Source organism: Mandrillus leucophaeus, unplaced genomic scaffold (assembly GCF_000951045.1).
Source record: "Mandrillus leucophaeus isolate KB7577 unplaced genomic scaffold, Mleu.le_1.0 Scaffold744, whole genome shotgun sequence".
Lineage (NCBI taxonomy): Eukaryota > Metazoa > Chordata > Mammalia > Primates > Cercopithecidae > Mandrillus > Mandrillus leucophaeus.
Genome location: NW_012108075.1, coordinates 150,267 through 169,636, shown reverse-complemented (window position 1 = coordinate 169,636; position 19,370 = coordinate 150,267). Strand labels below are relative to the sequence as shown.

The following is a 19,370-nucleotide window of genomic DNA, read 5'->3' as shown; positions in this document are numbered from 1 at the left end:
AAGGGGAAAATCATTACAGCTGTGTTACAGGTCTGATTGTTGAAGAGAGTATTTTCCCCTGAATAAGTGTGCCACTTGCCTAACAAAAAGATGTCGCCATTGCACTCCAGCCTGGGCAACAAAAGCAAGACTCCATCTCCAAAAAAAAAAAAAAAAAAAAAAGGGAGAAGAAAACAGATGTTAAAAAGAAACCGTTTCTTCAAGTTAAGACTCTCTTCATATGCTGAATCAGTGTTCTCTGCAATTCTCTCTGGCTATCTTTAATGTACATTCACAAAACTGCCAAAAAATAATTTAAAAAATGTATTTTCCTAAACAAAATTCTTGAATTTTCTTCTAAAAAATCAAACTATTATACTATGTGAGCTATTTGTAGACATGCTTCTAAAATTATGATTAAAACTGGATGCTGCTTTTGAATACACAAAACAAAAATATTAGAATAATGGAAGACAACAAATTGGTAATTTCCTTCCCCAAACCTAATAACTGTCCTAATAAAAAAGAAAGTTATTGGTCAAGTTTAGATCTACTGTATAGATCATGAAATACAATTAATTATGTCGTTTTAATTTTTTTCTTTTTATTTACTTTTTAAAAATAATTTCAGCTTTTGGATTCAGGCAGTATATGTGCAAGTTTGTTACAAATGTATATCGCATGATGCTAAGGTTTAGGGTATGACTGATCCCATCACCAAGGAAGTGAGCATAGTACCCATTAGTTGATTTTTCAACCCTTGTCCCCCTCCCTCCTCCCTCACTCCTCTAGTGATCCCCATCATCTACTGTCCCTATATTTATGTTCACAAGTACCCAATGTTTGGCTCCCACTCATAAGTGAGAACATGCAGTATCTGGTTTTCTGTTCCATTAATTCACTTAGGTTAATAGCCTCCAGCTCTATCCATGTTGCTGAAAATGACATAATATTGTTCTTTTTTATGGCTGTATAGTATTCTATGGTGTGTATGTACCACATTTTATTTATCCAATCCATCATTAACGAACACCTAGTTTGAGTCCATGTCTTTGCTACTGTGTGAATAGTGCTGCAACGAACAGATACAGATGCATGTGTCTTTCTGGTCAAATGACTTATTTTCTTTTGGCTATATACCCAGTAATGGAATTGCTGGGTCAAATGGTAGCTCTGTTTTAAGATCTTTTGAGAAATCTTCAAACTGCTTTCCAAATTGCTAATTTACATAGTGACCAACAATGTACAAGCATTCCCTTTTCTCCGTGTAGACTCACCCATATCTGTTTTTGACTTTTTAATAATAGGCACTCTAACTGGTGTGAGACAGTGTCTCATTGTGGTTTTGATGTGCATTTCACATTATGTCATTTTTTTAAAGCCTTTAACCACATTTCATATTATTAAACAACTGATTTACAACCACTTAGAGTTACAGAAAAATAATAAAGTTGAATATGAAATACATACCACAGGATTTTCAAAAATCTGCCAGAGGTCATTGTTATAATGAGAAGTATTGTAATTAGCAGTGGATAACAGCCTTCCAAATTCATGTCTATTAGAAATGTACATAAACACACCCTATATGCCAGAAAATAACAGCATTAATGTCAGAGGTAGGTACAAAAGTAAATTTAATCATATGAAAAATATATAGAAGATATTAATTTCAATTTTTGTATTTCATTTATGAACATGCATTTTTAGTATTCATATAAAAAGTGCCTGGTTTAAAATAAAAAACTCAAATTTTGATTATGAATTCAGACACCACACAAAACTAGTAGATAGCACTGACACTCAACTGAAAAAAAGAATGGACTGTTTTTATCCCTTTCTCATTGATCCTAGATGCAGACATCAGGGAAAAAAATTCCTGTTTGAAAGCAGAAATATTTTTGAGACACAGCGCAATGAATTATACCTCTTTTGGTTTCTTTCTCTTTCAAAGAAAGCATCACATTTTTAAACAAGAATTCACTGCCAGTCATATTTCACCAGTCTGTTTCATTCCTTTCTTTTTCTGATGTTTAAAGGCTAACGCGCAAAGGAGTTATGCATTATAAAGGCAGATAAAGAAAACCAGTCTCATATTCTTGCCCCAAACCAGACAAATGTGGAAAACACCACGAGGTAATGTTGTTTCTTTTTGGACCTGTTTTAATGGTAAAAGAGTTAGTGATTAATAACTCAATGAGGTGCACCTAAACCTTACTGTAATCAAATTCTATTTTATACCTACTTCTATCCCCTTCTCTCCCTTTAAAAAGAAATAAAAACCTAAAGAAAGAATGAAAGGGACTTAGGTTTAACTTTCTCACCTGTCAACCATAAAATATAAATCAGCTCAAAGAGCCAAGAGTTGACTATCGCACAAGACCCATGCCCAAGTCACACAAAACACACACACACATAAACAGATGACTGATGAATATCAACATTTTACCAAGCTAAATGCAAATAAGGCCCTTAAAGAAACTTTACTACTAGGCAATATACTATATCAAATATTAAATAAACAAAAATAAATAAAATAAGTAAAAATAACACCTTTGGGGGGCTGAGCATTTGGAATGTTTCCGGAGTAGGGGAGTCTTTTTCCCTTTGTAAAGTCTAAAATGAAGAGAAGCATTGGGTAAGTTGACCTGTACACCCGCTCTCTCAGGTATCCTTTGGTAAATAAAAATAATAGCAGCTGTTGACCAAAAGCTAACATTCTGAAATGTCCTTCATAGACAACATGCAGAACAAGCAAAGCTTATAGCGCACACAAAGAAACATCTCCAGCTCTTTCAGCCCTTTCTTTTCTTTTTGGGAGGTGTTGGGGGGTCAAACATAAGTCTAAGCTCATTCCTTAGCAGAATTTTCATTAGACACATAAGACAATGGAAAAAATGAGTGAGAGAGGCCATTCCATGATGCGCTGTTGAGTCAAATTAGCCAAACATGAGCACAAAATACAATCACATAATAATGCACATAGGTTTGTAGAGAAAACAAACATATTCAAACAACACATGCTTTGTTAAACTAAGAAAAAAAATACTTGCCAACTTTTCTGATTTTTCATCAAATCACAATTGCTTATATAAATTTGGAAATCAGAAATAAAATAGCCCTATCATTTCCAAAACCAAAAATCATATCAATATATTCTAAACCATATCCATACATTTTGAATTTTCTAGTCATTTTAAGTTTATTTGTAGTGCAGCAAGGTATCATTAGTATTTTATTTAGAGTAAATATACTACGTATCTCAACTTTTCTACTAGTTTGGTGATAATAATCCTGCTTTTTAAGAATGTGAAGTTAATAATAATTTTAAAATTTCACCTGGTTAGAGAAAATGTAGACATTAATTTTAGAACAAAAACATCCTTAAATCTGGAAATATTGTTTCATCAAAGCTTATCTAATTAATTTTAATTAGCTCAAGTGTTCACTATAGAATTTCAAATTAAAATAAAGATGTATTCTTAAAAGAGCAAAGCTGATTTGTAACAAACACAACTTTATTTTTGAAATCCAACTCTGTTGCCTATGAATTAGCCTGAGCACAAAAACTAACATTTTTCATGCCATTTCTACAAGTAAATGTTAAATTATCTCCAAAATTGCTCCCCAATTTTTAATACAGAACCAAAAAAATTGGCTAGTACTTACAAATTAGCAAGACAAAGGGCATCAAAACACAGTGACACACCAACTGGTAAAGCAAGCCATCTTACAAGAACATTCAAGCAAGCCATCATTGCATATCTTACCATTTCTCTAGCATTTCGGCAAAGAGCCATATCAGGATCCAGTTTATCACGAAGAAAATAATTCCTTTCATTCATCTCTAATCGGAGTGTCTTTCCTTTAATTAAGTACACATTAGCCATGTATGGTACATTCCATACTCCTCTGAAAGCAAAGAGAAGACATTCTTAAATACCACAAATAGAAACAATTTTAAGTTTCATTTTTACCTTTTTAAAATAAATGCTTTGTGTTTAGATTTTGTATACACACATTATTGAATCAATATACAAATGTATTCAATGATATTTGCCCTATATATATGATTACATTTTTTATAGTATATTTAATGAGATTCAGGAGATAAACCACCCCCCCTTTGAATACATTTCAATTTTGGGTTGGTGTTTGTTTGGCGTTTTTATTATAGCTATCATATCTCAATCAGTTGTTACAATTAGACTACTATAATCTGTTATATAGAAGGTGTTTCTATTTAAAATTAAAGAATTTGATAGGATGAATCATAACACACAACCAGTGGTACACTAGACACAGCTCATACTGGCTCCCCAAAGTTAACTTTTACTGCCAAGTCCGTGTTCAGTAATTTCACATTGGAAACTTAAAATCAGCCATGGTAGAAGTATTTACTCCAAACAAATGGGCAAGCTGTTTAAACCAGGGAATCCTCCACCTCCAGAAGCCAGTTGTTACACATTGACCAGCATACCACTGAATACAGCCTAAAATTCTCCAAAACTATATTCTCTTACCATTCATTAAGCCATCTTAAATATTTTATAGAAAAAGGAAAACATTAAGAAATACAGCTGGTAGCACATGAATGTTGGAAGGTTCTTTTGTAATTCATCCTTTCCCACATCTATATTCTCACTCTGAAAATGACTCATTTCATAAAAACTGCAAAACAAGTTTTGCCTCTAAGACTGTGTGCCTTGCTTTTAGAGAACATGAAGGCAAGATCTTGACCAAGAAATGTAGTTAGATATTAAAAGAAATATGATATTGTATCTTACTAGACCAGCCTCAAAGAAAAATGCCTTAAGGAGTTACAGCAGTCCCCGCCTTATGTGAGGGTGATACATTCCATGACCCTAGTGGATACTTGAAAGCACATAGTACCAAAACCTACAAATATACTACTATGTTTTTTCCTACACATACAGACTTATAATAAAGTTTAATTTATAAATAAAGTACAGTAAGACAACAATAGAACTATAACAATATGCTGTAATAAAAGTTACATGAATGTTTACAATTTCTCTATCTCAACATATCTTCGTATTTTCAATCCACAGTTGACTTGAAACCATGGAAAGCAAAACCACAGATAAGGGGGAATTACTGTATAGAACGTATCAGCTAAATTCAGAAATTAATCTCTGGGGAATTATTCAGTGCTTCAGCTTACACACATACACAAACACACACATACACACACAAAGTTGCTCCTTCGTGTAGCTTTTGGACATGAAGTGTATTCCAGTTCAAAAGCCTCTGTCATATTTTTTTCCTTATACTTTAGACAACAATGATAGGAGGTTGGACAGAAAATCACCAATGCCTAAAGCAATTTGAAACGAATTTTCCATTCTTCCTTCACAAACCCTCATTTCTGATGTGCCCAAGATACAATCAGGTATACTGTCTATCCAACTCACCCAGAGTCAATACAACTGCATAGAAACAACAGAACACAATCTTAATAGCATTTTCTCCTCTACCATGCATTTTAATTGCAGCTAACAAAAACCTTTATTGTATTTACATCATTCAGATTGAAGCTTTCCACACCAATTACTATTTCAACAAGCAACACATCTTTTTACCACTCAACTATTTGAACAGAAACGTGTACTTTTTTTTTCTTCTAAATTTAAGGGCACATCCTTTTAGTCCTGAGAGTGTACTGCCCCTTTGTAATCAGGCTGACATGTTTGAGAACTAAGGCAAAGCATGTAATATCTTAGTCACTCTGGTCCATCATATGTATGAAAAGAAGAATGACATTCTTCCCCAATATTACCTTAGCAAAACTATTTCAATTGTGATTATTTTTAGTAATCAACCATTGTCTCTGAAATAAATATAAATCATGCACACACTTTTCAGTAAATATATTCTTTTCAATCTCTAGAAGTAAAAATCTAATATTTGTGAAAAAAACTTGTATTTAAAGCAGAATAATAGCTGTTTCACACACAAAAACATCATGCAATCAGGAATACTGGAGTGTTCTGGCTGTTAGTGTTATTATTGGCTTAATTATAAATTCTAAAACCTATCAAAACAACCCTTAATTATAACCATTAAAAAGTCAGTAAACTAAATCCCCTTTCCAAACTTTTAAATAAAGAGTATTACTCTTCTATCAACCATACTGTGAGTATGGTAACCATATATTATCTCTTAGTATTCCCCACAGCAATGAGCTTGTTCCTTTGAAGATTTGGGACTTTAAAGCAATTTTTTTAAATATTAGTTTTATACTGGTATTTCAGGATTCCAAGTGGTCTTGGGTTCCCAAATTCCCATTAACTATAAAGAAAAGAGATGAATAAAAAAAAATTTCAAGTAATACTAACAAGACTACATCTTTAGATTATGATATTTCACATTAAAATATTAAATCAAGTAACTTACACTCTATTTCCTTGAACAATATCCACATAATCTTCAGATCGTGCATAGTATCCATCAGGACTCAATGCTCCCCAGAAATTGGACCACAGCTTTCCATGACGAGTTACAAGAGGAGCAATGATCTTTCTGAAGACAGAGAGAGAGTGAGAGAGAGAGAGAAACCTATATAATTATTTATTTTTAAATTACCACAGAATTATGTATTTTGGGCTTAGCATGACATATAACACAATAAAGCTCATTTAACAAACCTGCAGTTAATAAAAATAAAATAAGGATCTTCTTTCCCAACATCTTTGCTTAAATAGGTATATTGCTAATTTTCAACCATATTTCTTAAAAAGAGTAACAAAGAAGGAAAAAGTAATTGAAAATGCTAATGAATAAATAAAAATGACTTTTAAAAATGCCTTGCTTACATCCAACAGAGGGAAACTACTTTAGTTATTTAATTATATTTAAGTTTAATTAAAGTATTTTGGAATCTATACTAAATGAAAACAAATATTTTTATTGTCACTTGGCAAACAGCCCCAATGCATTTAAGATATTCAATTAATATTTGTTGAATTTTTAAAAAATGAATGAAAATGAACTGAGACGTTTGTAAATAGGCACAACTTTCCTGTAATTAAGTCTCAAATTACTTAAGTATGTTTCCAGTTTTCCATGACTTTAAAAAATGACTTGTGATTACAGTAAGCTAGTCCTAGCAACACTAAACTTTATTTTAGAAAGCAAATTTATGGAACAACTATTCTTTATAGGAAAAAAAACAAAACAAAACCCTATTTCACAATACCTCTATCTTGTGAAGACCAGCTGGGCCCTTTCTATTACATGCACAAAAGTGAAATAAAATAAACACACATCGGGCCAGGCACGGTGGCTCATGCCTGTAATCCCAACACTTTGGGAAGCCAAGGTGGGCGGATCACAGGGTCAGGAGGTTGAGACCATCCTGACCAACATGGTGAAATCCCATCTCTACTAAAAATACCAAAAAAAGTTAGCCAGGCATGGTGGCGCACACCTGTAATCCCAGCTACTCAGGAAGTTGACAGAGGAGAATCGCTTGAACTCGAGAAGCAGAGGTTGCAGTGAGCCAAGATCGTGCCAATGCACTCCAGCCTGAGCAACAGAGCTAGACTCCGTCTCAAAAAATAAATAAAAATAAACACACATCATGCAAAATAATAAATTTTGGTTTATTCTTCCAAATTCCTACTAAACTATTAATCAGAAACACATATATTGTTTTGTTTTGAATACCTACAATATTGGAAATAATAACATGAATTAGAATCTACATACATTAATTTTGGAAATAATTCAATATGAATAACTATCAAATACTTAATTTAAAAAGAACTTGTAATTTATAACCCCAGCTGCCTCCTGAAAGGTTTAAACCAACAAATTTGGGAAACCAAAATCCATCTGCTGTATATCTCGATGTTTTTGTGAATGAAAAGGAAGGATGGCAGCCGAGGAACGATTCATATTATTACACAATTTAAGGAGTAAAATTTAGAGCAAGAGAGCAAATAGAGATAGGAAGAGGAGAGGAAAAAAGAGAGCCGATGAGAAGCTAGAAAGCCACATGCCCAAGATGTGTCACATCTCTTTCTCTACCCTTCAGTCGAATCTACTAAATCTTGCAACATTCCTGGCATATGTGAATAGCTTATAGAAACCGCATGTCTAGATACAGAAGCAAGAACCATAGGTACTGCATAAACCTAAACCTTCGACTAACAGAATTCCATGGAGACATGGCTTGAGTTTTACTCTTTAAGGGGCAAGGACCCAGTTGGCAGGTAAGTTCCTTATGAGGGAATTTTTTTTTCTTTTATAAGGTTTAAAATGTTTAATATTAAGGGGGATATATGCGAAATACATGGTGTAAATTCATTAAATAGTTCACCAAGAGAATAATATCTAAATTATAGTCATAAAATGAAAATATCTAAATATTATTAAATACCTCTATCTTGTGAAGACCAGCTGCGCCCTATTACATGCACAAAAGTGAAATAAAATAAACACACGTTGGGCCATATAATAATAACATCTAAATATTATTAAAAAGCACATGTGCATTACACACTATAGCATTTCAATCAAATTAAGAGAAAGCAATGCAAATTCAAGAAAATAGTACTGAATTAAACTAGGTTTCAAGAGTTACAAATCATACACTATTTCGTATCTCTAGGGTATCACAACTGCTTTTCCTTGCCAAATGATCAAAACCTCATTCATATGCTTTGGAAAATTACCTACAATGTATAGATAGTTAACTTAGATATTGAGTATCTATAACACAGCTATACAGTTGTGTTGTATATACAGATTGCTACAGAGAGGTCTTAGATTTTTGAAGTAAAAACTAAATTCTCAAATTTACAAATTCTAGTGATATATCTATATAGACATAGATATAGATATTATATATAGGGTGGGTTAATAAAGTATACTAGATTTCTCATGTATCTTACTTAACAAAATAAAAACAGTCATTCTAACATTTCATCTGCTAAACACTCTACTTATTATGAGAAATAATTGTGTTAATACATGTACTTACAACACCTGGCACTTAATAAGCACTTGTTAATGGTGAGTTCTTAGCAAGAGTAGTAAAAATGGTATTAGTAGTATTAGTAGTAGTATTGACAAACAAACATTAATATCATTATAAACTGATATACGTGGTGTCTTTTTCCCATTTCAATTGAGTTAAATGAGCAAATAGGCGCTGTTAGGTGTTAATTAGTTTAATAGTAAATAAAGCTACAAATATGACTGTGGGATGATTTGTACCTCTGAAATTTCTTTCTGATACTAAGGACTACAACTCTGTATGCAGTAACTATTTTGGTCAAAAGTTTTGTGAAATTCTACTTTAAAAATATCTAGAGAGAATAAAACAACTCTAAATTTTAGTATCAGATATATCATAATTTCACCTAGCTTTAAACAGAAAAATGGGCCAAGTAATTGTATTTGTGATTATAACTAATATTAAATATTTCTAGATGTATTCAGGTTGTTTTCTATGACTCTTAAAATGAAAAATAATTAACTTGAATTGAAAGTTTATAAGCTGTAGAATATAACTAAGTTCCCTCAATTTACTAAACACGCAATAACTACACTATGTTCACATCAATATGAAAAATGATCATTTTAACTATAAATTGATATTGAATTTTAGACAGTACCTGTTTTGTTCAATCAAAATTTTTAAAGTCCTTGGATTTGTCAAAACAACATCTGCATCCACACTAAAGTAATAATCACACTTTTCATCCTGACGGCAAAAGTCCCTAACATTGAAAAAGAAAATGAAATGGGCATGAGATAAAATAAGTATCTGCTGACTGAAAAATGTTAACATAAATATTCTTATACGTAAAATATGGTTCTCTAGCATACTTTTCTAATCAAAATAGAAAGACAATAGCTGAAAGGATATATATATATTGTCTTAAATTTCAAAATGTTCAATTTAACACAGATATTTATAAGGAGATCACCTCTAAAATTTTAGGCCAGTTAAAATATATTTTCAAGCCACTAAATATTTTAAGGCATAAAACATCCACAAATCAAAATGTTTTTGCACATATACATACACATGCACACAAATGCAACTTGTATATCCCATAACTCAGTTTTAAAAGAATGTTGGAGATGTAAGTATATGATTTTTCAGGTATTAATATTTTAAGAACTTGATTTGCATCAAGTTTTCTAAGATAGTTATTCCCCTGCCTTCTCAACAAGGACAGTGACTATTTTTGCTTTCCCTGGTACAGTTTGTAACATTATCATCAGGAATATCAAGGAATGAACAACTGAAGATACCAGATGACATTTGGGTTATCAACTTCCTACCTCTAAGCTCCCCTCCCTGTCAGTCCTAGTCAGCACTTTTTGCTGTTGTCAGTGTGTGTCTCCACACCACATTTGTTCCAAGCAACTGTCAAACAAAATACCAGACAGGAACACTTGGTACCATCATGAAAAAAAATTAAAGAAAATATGTTCTGAATGTGGACCCAGAGGATTCTCCAATGAATAAATTATGGAATCATTAGTAATAACATCAGTTTGGTTTTTCAGAGGCCTCTTTTCTGTCTATCCCTACACCCCCAACCTAGTCAGAATCCAACCCTCTGGGACCTCAGCTTCTGCAGCACAGGCATGAGGGTTCGTAGTAGATAAGACTAATTCCTGATGAGAATGGATTATGTCTTCACCTTTTTATCAGCTGCTCTTAACACACTTCCTGGCATATTCAATTAACATTCATTGAATACACGATTGTTTTTACTACTACTAGAGTTTTATTAGTAGAATGAAGTATTAACAGGGCTAAACAAAAGGCCTACAATACCCCTTCTTGGGATTACAGTATTATCTAGATCAGTGAGCAACTGGAGAGTAAAAGCACCTGTTTCCCCCACAGTCTAAAAACACACTTTTACTATACACAACCTTCAGAGCGTACATGTAACTTTAAGTCACTGCTATGAAAGTCATACTATTCATTTATCTGCAGTTTAAAAAATCTTGATCTTACTTTGAGTCATCATTTGATTAAACATATTGACTCGTAGCCATTAAAAGAAAAACATAAGTAACTTCTACAGCCCTTTATGTATAAATACGTACAAATATAAACACAGACTAAGTTGGCTACTGCATACACAGTCAAATAGTTTGAGACACCCAAATTTAGCATAACAATTTTAATTTAAAAGTTTATTTTTTCTTAACGTTTCCTTAGTAGAATAATTTAATTTTAATTTATTAAAACATACATTCCCATGTTTCTGGCTTCTGCTTGACTTAGATTTTCTTCTGGTCCTACTATTTTTATAGTTTTGATTTCATGCTTAGCTTTATCAAAAAATACCTTGATGTCCTTTTCATGATAAACTTCCTGTAACATATTTTAAAAATCAAAAATTAGAGAATAAGACAATAAGATGACTGAAGTATTCATATGTAGAGAGTGCTTCACATTCAAAGTCGTGAATTCTACAATTCAGATATTCAATTACATATAAAATAATAACCACATTAAACATGGTATATTTAGATATCACTTAAATGTCACATGAATAATCTTAAATACATATATATCAATATTCTTAAAGATGCTTCAAAAATCTGTCAACATCTACTGCTAGACAAGTCTTTGTATAAATACTTAAATCTTTAATAGGTGTTTGCATAAATACTTAAATCCTGAGTAATATAAAATGTTTCCATTTGGAGAAGAAACATATGGCCTGTAGCCTGGAAATCTTAGATATATGTTGTAAAATGTCTAGAAAACTATGTCTTCCAAGCATAATAGTCATCAATCTAAGTTATAAATTTAAATAATCACATTTTACAAAATACTCTTTGAAACCAGAGAGCAAAATAAATGGTCATATACAATAAAGTTGTTTATTTACCAAAAAAAGGAAAAATTTAACAAAATTCTATGGGAAAACCATCAATATAAAAGTTACCAATTTTAGTGTGATTCAACTGTGCTAAAATTCACATAAGATTATCTGTCTCCGTCATTAATTTCAGGGATTTTTGTCAAGTCTCTGTTTTCTGAAAAGCTGTTGTTGTTTGCAGATTTTTTAAATAACTTATCACACAAAAGCAACATAGAGTTAATACTAAATAACTGAAGATAAGAAAAAACTTCTGCCATCAAGGATTTTAAGGCCCTATGAAAGCAGGGAAAATATAAATAAAAGATAATACATAAAACCAAAATACTTTAGTGAAAGTATATATATTACAACATATTTTACAAAGCAAATGCTCAATTTTTCCCCATTTTAAATCCATTTAAGCTAGCTTCCTGCAGTTAAAATATTCCCTGGACAATGTGAATGGTTACCTGACATTTACATTAGGAAAAAAGAACAATGGTAAACAAACAGTATTAGGACAGAATAGAGAAAATCGCACAATTCACAGCTATTGAGTTTTTCTAGACAATGTTAAATACCAACCGTTTTAGCAGATGAAAAATAACTGAAAAAATATTGAGGAAAAATATCTTCAAGTTTAGAAATATGTGGGAGGTATGTAGGAGGCTCTGAATATTTTTGAAGAAAATGACAGTATCAAAATCTTTTGGGGAATGGCATGCCCTTGTGTGATTCATCAAAACAGTACTCTATCTGGAAATTGTTTCAAGTTTTGATGATATGTTATCGTTTTAAATTGCAAACAATTTAATGACCAATTCTATAGAAGAAAGTACCATAACTAACCCAAAGGCAAAGGGATTTAAGGCCCTTTGAATCTCCTTCACTGTATGTTAATTTAAGCTATATGATGATGGCTAATATTCAGTCATTTTTGAGCTACAGAAACTGGCAGTTTCATGTGGCTCCTATCAATATTGTGGTGCTAGTCTCTAGACTCTAAAATCCTTAGGTCCTAAAAAGGCAGGGCTATAATTACTCCAAAAATCCTCCACTGAACTTAACCCAATGAATTTTATTAGACATAAATAACAAATAGTTCCAAAAAAGACCAGAAATAGTTTTAACATAAAACATTCTTTTCTCAAATACTTACTTTGTTATGAATAAAAAGTTTAAGTGCTTCTTTTGGGTAATCCAGTGTCAACAATATGTCCAGAAACCGAGGTAGAAAAGGTGTTGGTTGCTCAATAAAAACACCTATTGTTACGTTTGGATGGACCTTTGTTTTACACCAAACATAAAAAATTATCATTAGTATGGTTTTATTTTAAATTTTATTCAAATCTTAATCACCATGACACAAAAAATACTAGAATACCAATTCAACATAATCTGCTAAATTTGAATTGCCCCATGGCAGTTCTCTAACACGTGAAACAAATTTTTGTGGCCCTCTCATCAAAGTGATTTTACTAAATCCCATCTTGGTTATGAGTTAGGTTTAAAAATGAAATTATCATATTTCTGAATCCCATCTTGGTTATGAGTTAGGTTTAAAGATGAAATTATCATATTTATTACATGAATGTAATTCATGGTACTGCTTACACTACTAGTCAATGCTTCCTTTAAAATAGCCCTTGCCGAAACTTCTTCACATCTGAAAGCTATTTTGAAAGCTTCATCTAAGAAACAAAATACTAATTGTGTTTCTCTTTTTTGTTTCCATGGCTTAAAGTTCAGGGCTTAATTTAGAGCACAAAAAAAGCAATCGTGGGAGACCTGAGACTTTATCCTTTTATTTCCTTTCATTATTATATTATGTATAAGGAGAGCTATCTTCTTTCACTAATATTAATATATCTTATCTTAATGTATATGTTTTAATATATTTTCTTAAGTTCTCTTTAGATATGTTTTGGTGTGGAGTTTATCCTTCATAAATTGCACAAACAATTCTGAAATAGCCATTATACATTCCAATCCACATCATGGGCAATATTTAGCAAAAGGAATCAAAGTTCCTGGCTTGAAAGACTTTCAAGTAGATGGGGAAGACAGAAACACAAGTAAATGCCCACATAACAGTGTCATGACCAGAAATCTATGGAAGACTTGTTTATAATGTCTTACCAAAGCCATGTCTTAAAGTCTGAACAAAAGAACTACAAATTTTTTTAAATACCTTATACGTTAAGTGCTGAATTAGCAACCTTATTCCATTTTTTCATACACAGTACCTCACACATTCCTCCATTATCTGTATAATAACATATGCTTGTATAAAAGTATACCTTGTACACTATCATACTTCTTTATTCATTCATTCACTTGCCCGAATATTTATTAAATGAATAAACAAATACAAAGAACACAAAATATCTACTCTCTAGTAGTTCTCAATTTAATAGGAAAAATAATTTAAAAAGTAGGTCAACACTGTCCTTTATCAAATGAGATTATGTATTTCATTTGATTTTCATAAAAGCCTTAGAGATCTTTTCCCAAATTTGCACATGAGGAAAATGAGATTTAGAGAAATTTAAGTAACCCAGAACACACATATTTGAGGGTAAAGTGCTGGGTTTCAATCCACTACATCACCATTATCAACCTAAGTTCATGTTTATATAATAACAACAATATAACAGTTAACATTTATTGAAGGCTGACCACTTCGTATATGTATATTAAATTTATACAAATAAAGTATTATTTACATATTTGTTATATATATTCATTATATATATGTGTATAAAATTTCATTTAACATTCCTACCAACACTCTGAGAAAGTCACTATGACTTTACATATAAAGAAACTTGCCTATGGCCCACATCTAACATTACGATAGGCTTGGGATTTAACTACCTACACAATTTTAATTTTTATATCCCTATTGAAAAATAGCTGTATGTAGCACATAATTTTATTGTGCATAATGGAATGAATAGTTTTCCTTTCTAGCACATTTTAACAAGCTGTAAGACAAAATAGCTTAAGTATTAAATCACATACTCCTAACATGCAAAAAGAAAAAATGTTAATATAAATATTTTTCTATCTTTGCACCAGAAAGTTTATATAAAAGGACACAAAATAGATAAAAAGTATTAACTTGCCCTCCAGAAGACAACACTACTTTCAGCAAAAAAGATCAGGATAAATTTTTAAATATCTTCATGATGCAGCTTCATTCAGAAATATTCTGGCATTCTTTCCAGATAGGAAACAGTTTGCTATTTGAGAGACTGGCCAAAAACCTTACTTTCAAGTAAAATAGGGCTCTATTCATAAGCTCCTACATGTACACGAGTTACTCTTTATACTCCTTTCAGACAATGGTAAGAATAGAAACTATTTAATTCAGGAGCTTGAACATATTACAGTAAAAGTATTTTGCATTTGCATGGGTTCCAGAGTTAGTAGTACTATATTCCTAAGACCTTTATTTTTGCCTATATAGCTTCTACGTTTCTGGCTGCCATAGGTACTCAATGAAACTATGGTGAATGAAGGAAAAAAATCAGTCTTAATGACAAAATAACTCCCTAGAATCAATGCTTCGTACATATAATCTTCCAAGTTATGAGAGCAATTTTTTGGAAGAAAAATGTTACCGTAAGACATCAGCTCTGGCTGATGTTAGAACAAAGATACATAAAAATGTTTTATAGACTAATAATAAATATTTTCAACTCTTTGTTCACCCTCAAAACATGAATGATAAAATATAACTATATCTGTCTATGAAATACATACAAGTAACACCATGCCTAGAATATACACATCACACAGGTAAAAATGCACAGTGTCAAGAACATAGTCTGGAGCCAGACTCCCTATATTCAAATCCCAACTCCAACACTTAAAACTGTGTGCTCTTAAACATGTTACTTACATTTATGCACCTCAGTTTTCTCATCTGTAAAACTGAGTCAATTGTACTACTTACTTTATGAGTTTTGTGAAGTTTAAATGAGTTATTATATGTAAAGTAGTTAGAACACTAGTGTGTTATATAATCAGGTAATATTAATTTTTACATATCAATTTTACATATCAATTTTGAAAATCCAGCACAGATAAAATTAGTCAATAAAAATACTGAAGCCTTGTAATGATTTTTTTCTCAATGCTTTGCCTAAGCTAACAGACTGAACATAAGAGCACCCAATCGTAGTAAGCTATTAAATATTAATCATAGGACTCTTTCATTGGGTTCAATTATTAGCTGGTTTTTCTTCCAAAAACAGTTCCGAAACACAAATCTATCAATTGGCTGAATCACCATATTTTAAAACTAGGTACCTGTTATCTATCATAAAATCAAAACTATAAAATAATTTGCCTTTTTTCCTACAAATCACCGTATTTCATGACAAGGTACTTTCTATTACTGCATTTCATACATAATCAATTCCACTTACATCTACTGCAGACAAGTCGATCGTATCAAATTCACAAAGAGTGCAGCCATTATCCTGTGTCCATGAATTGGGTACATAGTTTCCAAAATAATTCAGGAGAATCTTGTAAATGAAGGAAAAGGTTATTAATGAAAGCAGGCCTTTCATCAATGTGGTTTCATTCTATAATCATCTAATTTAAAAGCATGTTTTCTGCAGTAGGCATATTCCTTTAGTAATTCTACTAATATATCATCTGTAGTGCACACTGAATAGTTTTCTCCAGAATATGAATTGTAAAGCAGGAAAAAGTATGTCTAGAAATGCCAAAAAAGTCTTCTAAATCATAAAGGTCATTTTATTTCATATTATGTAAGATATAATACTGGAAAGGATGATCAAAAAGAAAAAGCAAACAATGAAACGGTGTTTTAAATAGGCTAGTAAGACTTATTAGGAAAAATACAAATACAAATAAGAGTCACATGAATAGTAATTTAGTAATAAGATAAACCTGTTTAAAGCTGAGCACAGACACCTACAGTAAATGGGGCAGTAGTAAATGTGACCTCTAACTAGCACAACGCCACACAAAATAAATACTAAGTAAGCTTTGTTAACCAAAAGACACTAAGCTCTTCCAGGAAACTATGCTGCTATAAGCTAAGCTTCTGGGCAGTGATTCAGGGGTACTGATTCAGGAAAAGACAGTTTGCAGATCAAAATAGATCCAGGGCAACCCCTAATAACAGTCACCTGCCAAATTCTATTGAAAGTAAGCTAAAGTACAATATTATTTCTCTACCCATCTTCTTTCAAATCTGTCTGAGGATCCCCTTTGTGAAGTATCAGTCCTTAAACAGCTACTGGCATTCATTTTAACTGTTAAAAAAAATCTGTGCTCTTCTGTGTGTTTTGGGGAGGGATGGTGTCAGGGAGGAAGGATAGGTGATGGAGGTAGACACACTTAGATTTGCTCTGAACCCTCAAACAAAATCTTTAATATCCCTAGAATTTGAACACGTTAGGGAAAATCCTGCTGAGTAAATAATAAGTGAAATTACTACATCGCAATTTTAATACTCAGTAGTGATTTGAGCATTTACATTAATAGGTTTTTCAAATTTTCTTTCCACAAACTATAATTTTGCCTCATGCTATTAAAAAGAAGTACCTAAAATCCCTATTATGATTATATGGTCAATAGTTTTTTTATTGGAAAGGTAAAATGAAATCAAAAGAAAGAAAGTCCATGTTAAACATGGGGATCAAAAAAACGGACAAAAATGTCAACTACAGTTTTCTAGCTTCTTAAAGTCCTAAAGGAGATGTTAAGGTGAGGAATACATGAAGTAGTTGGGTACCATTTTGCCAGGTTCCTCTCAAATATTTGGGATCCTGTTCAAATATTCTTATCGTACTGAAGCACTGAAACAAATACTGCTGAAACAAGAACTTTAAAATGGGAAAAACTTTGCATTGTACAGATATAGCTACATTGAATCTCTACAGCAAAATTAGAAGACATGGACAAGTAAGCCATTTAAAAATTTCTTCTGGACTACAGGATAATTCAGGAAACAAATTACAAGGCAGGAAATATGTAGTCATGATATTAATGACATTTCAAGAGTCGATGTGGTCATTTTAATGTGTCTTGATAATAAAAACAAAAATAAATATTTTACTGTTGTCAAATGACAAGGGCAAACATTAATCATTTGTGTTCTACAAAGGCAAACGTTAATCATTTGTGTTCTACAAAATATCACCGTTTTGAAGGAAAAATATCTATGTGGAAATGTATTCCTGTTTAGCATTATTTTTTAAAAAGATGAAGAATATGCAAGGGTGAAAAGCATAGTTTTGTTTAAAATATCCTGAGAAAAAGTTTTTTTTTAAAGACAGAAAAAATTTCCCAAATATTTGGCCATATCTAAAATCTCCATTATATATAAAGAATGGTATTTCCACCACCTCAGAAATCTTATTAAAAATGTAAAATTTATTTCATGAATTATTGATCAGTCTACTAGAATCCCTATATGAATATTAAAATGATCAGTAGTTTTAAAATGTTAGAGCATAAAAGACAGCACTTTCAGTTTCCAGAATTAAACCTGTCACTTTCCTACCTTCTGCTTTTTATCTCAATTTGTTTCCTAGATAACTAAGATCTTTTAGAAACATTACTTTTGACTAGAAACTTCCCTCTTTTGGACCTCTCACCACACAGGCAGAGGTTATCCACTATCACCACCTCCCATTCACATCTGTTTTCCTCATGAAAACTGCAGACATTTTTGCTGGCAGCTCTAGACGGCGCAGAAGGCTGTTTATGCAGTTAGGCTGCTACGGGCACTCTTGGGCTACTAGGTGGTAGTATTTTCCTGATTCTTCTTTCACAATATCAAAATGTTTCCAAGTATGATGTCATTTTCATTGACAAAGAAACTTTTCCACCCAAATTCTTTCCTCTTTCTTCCTTTTAAGAACTATATCCAATTATTCAAGGTCACAGTGACCGAAGTACTACAGTTTTTATACACAAAATTAACATCTCTATTTTTATTACAAATCAGTTTCAGAAATGAGTTATGTTCACGTGCAGATCAGGTCACTGGCTAGTCCCTCGTTTACTTTCTCTTTTGTAATCAATGTGCAAAAATTGCAAGCATTCCTATAAACTAATAATAGCCAAATTATGAGTGAACTCCCATTCACAACTGCTACAAAGAAAATAAAACACCTAGGAATACAACTTACAAGGGACACGAAGGACCTCTTCAAGGAGAATTACAAACCACTGCTCAATGAAATAAAAGAGGACACAAACAAATGGAAGAACATTCCATGCTCAAGGATAGGAAGAATCAGTATCGTGAAAATGGCCAAACTGTCCAAAGTAATTTATAGATTCAGTGCTACTCCCATCAAGCTACCATTGACTTTATTTGCAGAACTAGAAAAAACTAATTTAAATTTCATATGGAACCAAAAAAGAGCCCGTATAACCAAGACAATCCTAAGCAAAAAGAACAAAGCTGGAGGCATCATGCTACCTGACTTCAAACTATACTACAAGGCTACAGTAACCAAAACAGCATGG

At 32.0% G+C, this 19,370-nt stretch overlaps 1 protein-coding gene across 1 annotated transcript in view; it reads right to left on the bottom strand.

Annotated features, from left to right (window-relative positions):
• The window catches only part of PLOD2 (procollagen-lysine, 2-oxoglutarate 5-dioxygenase 2), a 100,167-nt gene that overhangs the window by 6,468 nt on the left and 74,329 nt on the right, over positions 1-19,370 (bottom strand). The window contains exons 8-15 of the mRNA XM_011966112.1: positions 16,283-16,384; positions 13,006-13,131; positions 11,229-11,350; positions 9,624-9,728; positions 6,397-6,522; positions 3,750-3,891; positions 2,533-2,595; positions 1,450-1,563 (exon numbers count right to left, since the gene is read on the bottom strand). Coding sequence (XP_011821502.1) covers positions 1,450-1,563; positions 2,533-2,595; positions 3,750-3,891; positions 6,397-6,522; positions 9,624-9,728; positions 11,229-11,350; positions 13,006-13,131; positions 16,283-16,384 — 900 coding nt within the window. The remainder of the gene's footprint in view (positions 1-1,449; positions 1,564-2,532; positions 2,596-3,749; positions 3,892-6,396; positions 6,523-9,623; positions 9,729-11,228; positions 11,351-13,005; positions 13,132-16,282; positions 16,385-19,370) is intronic.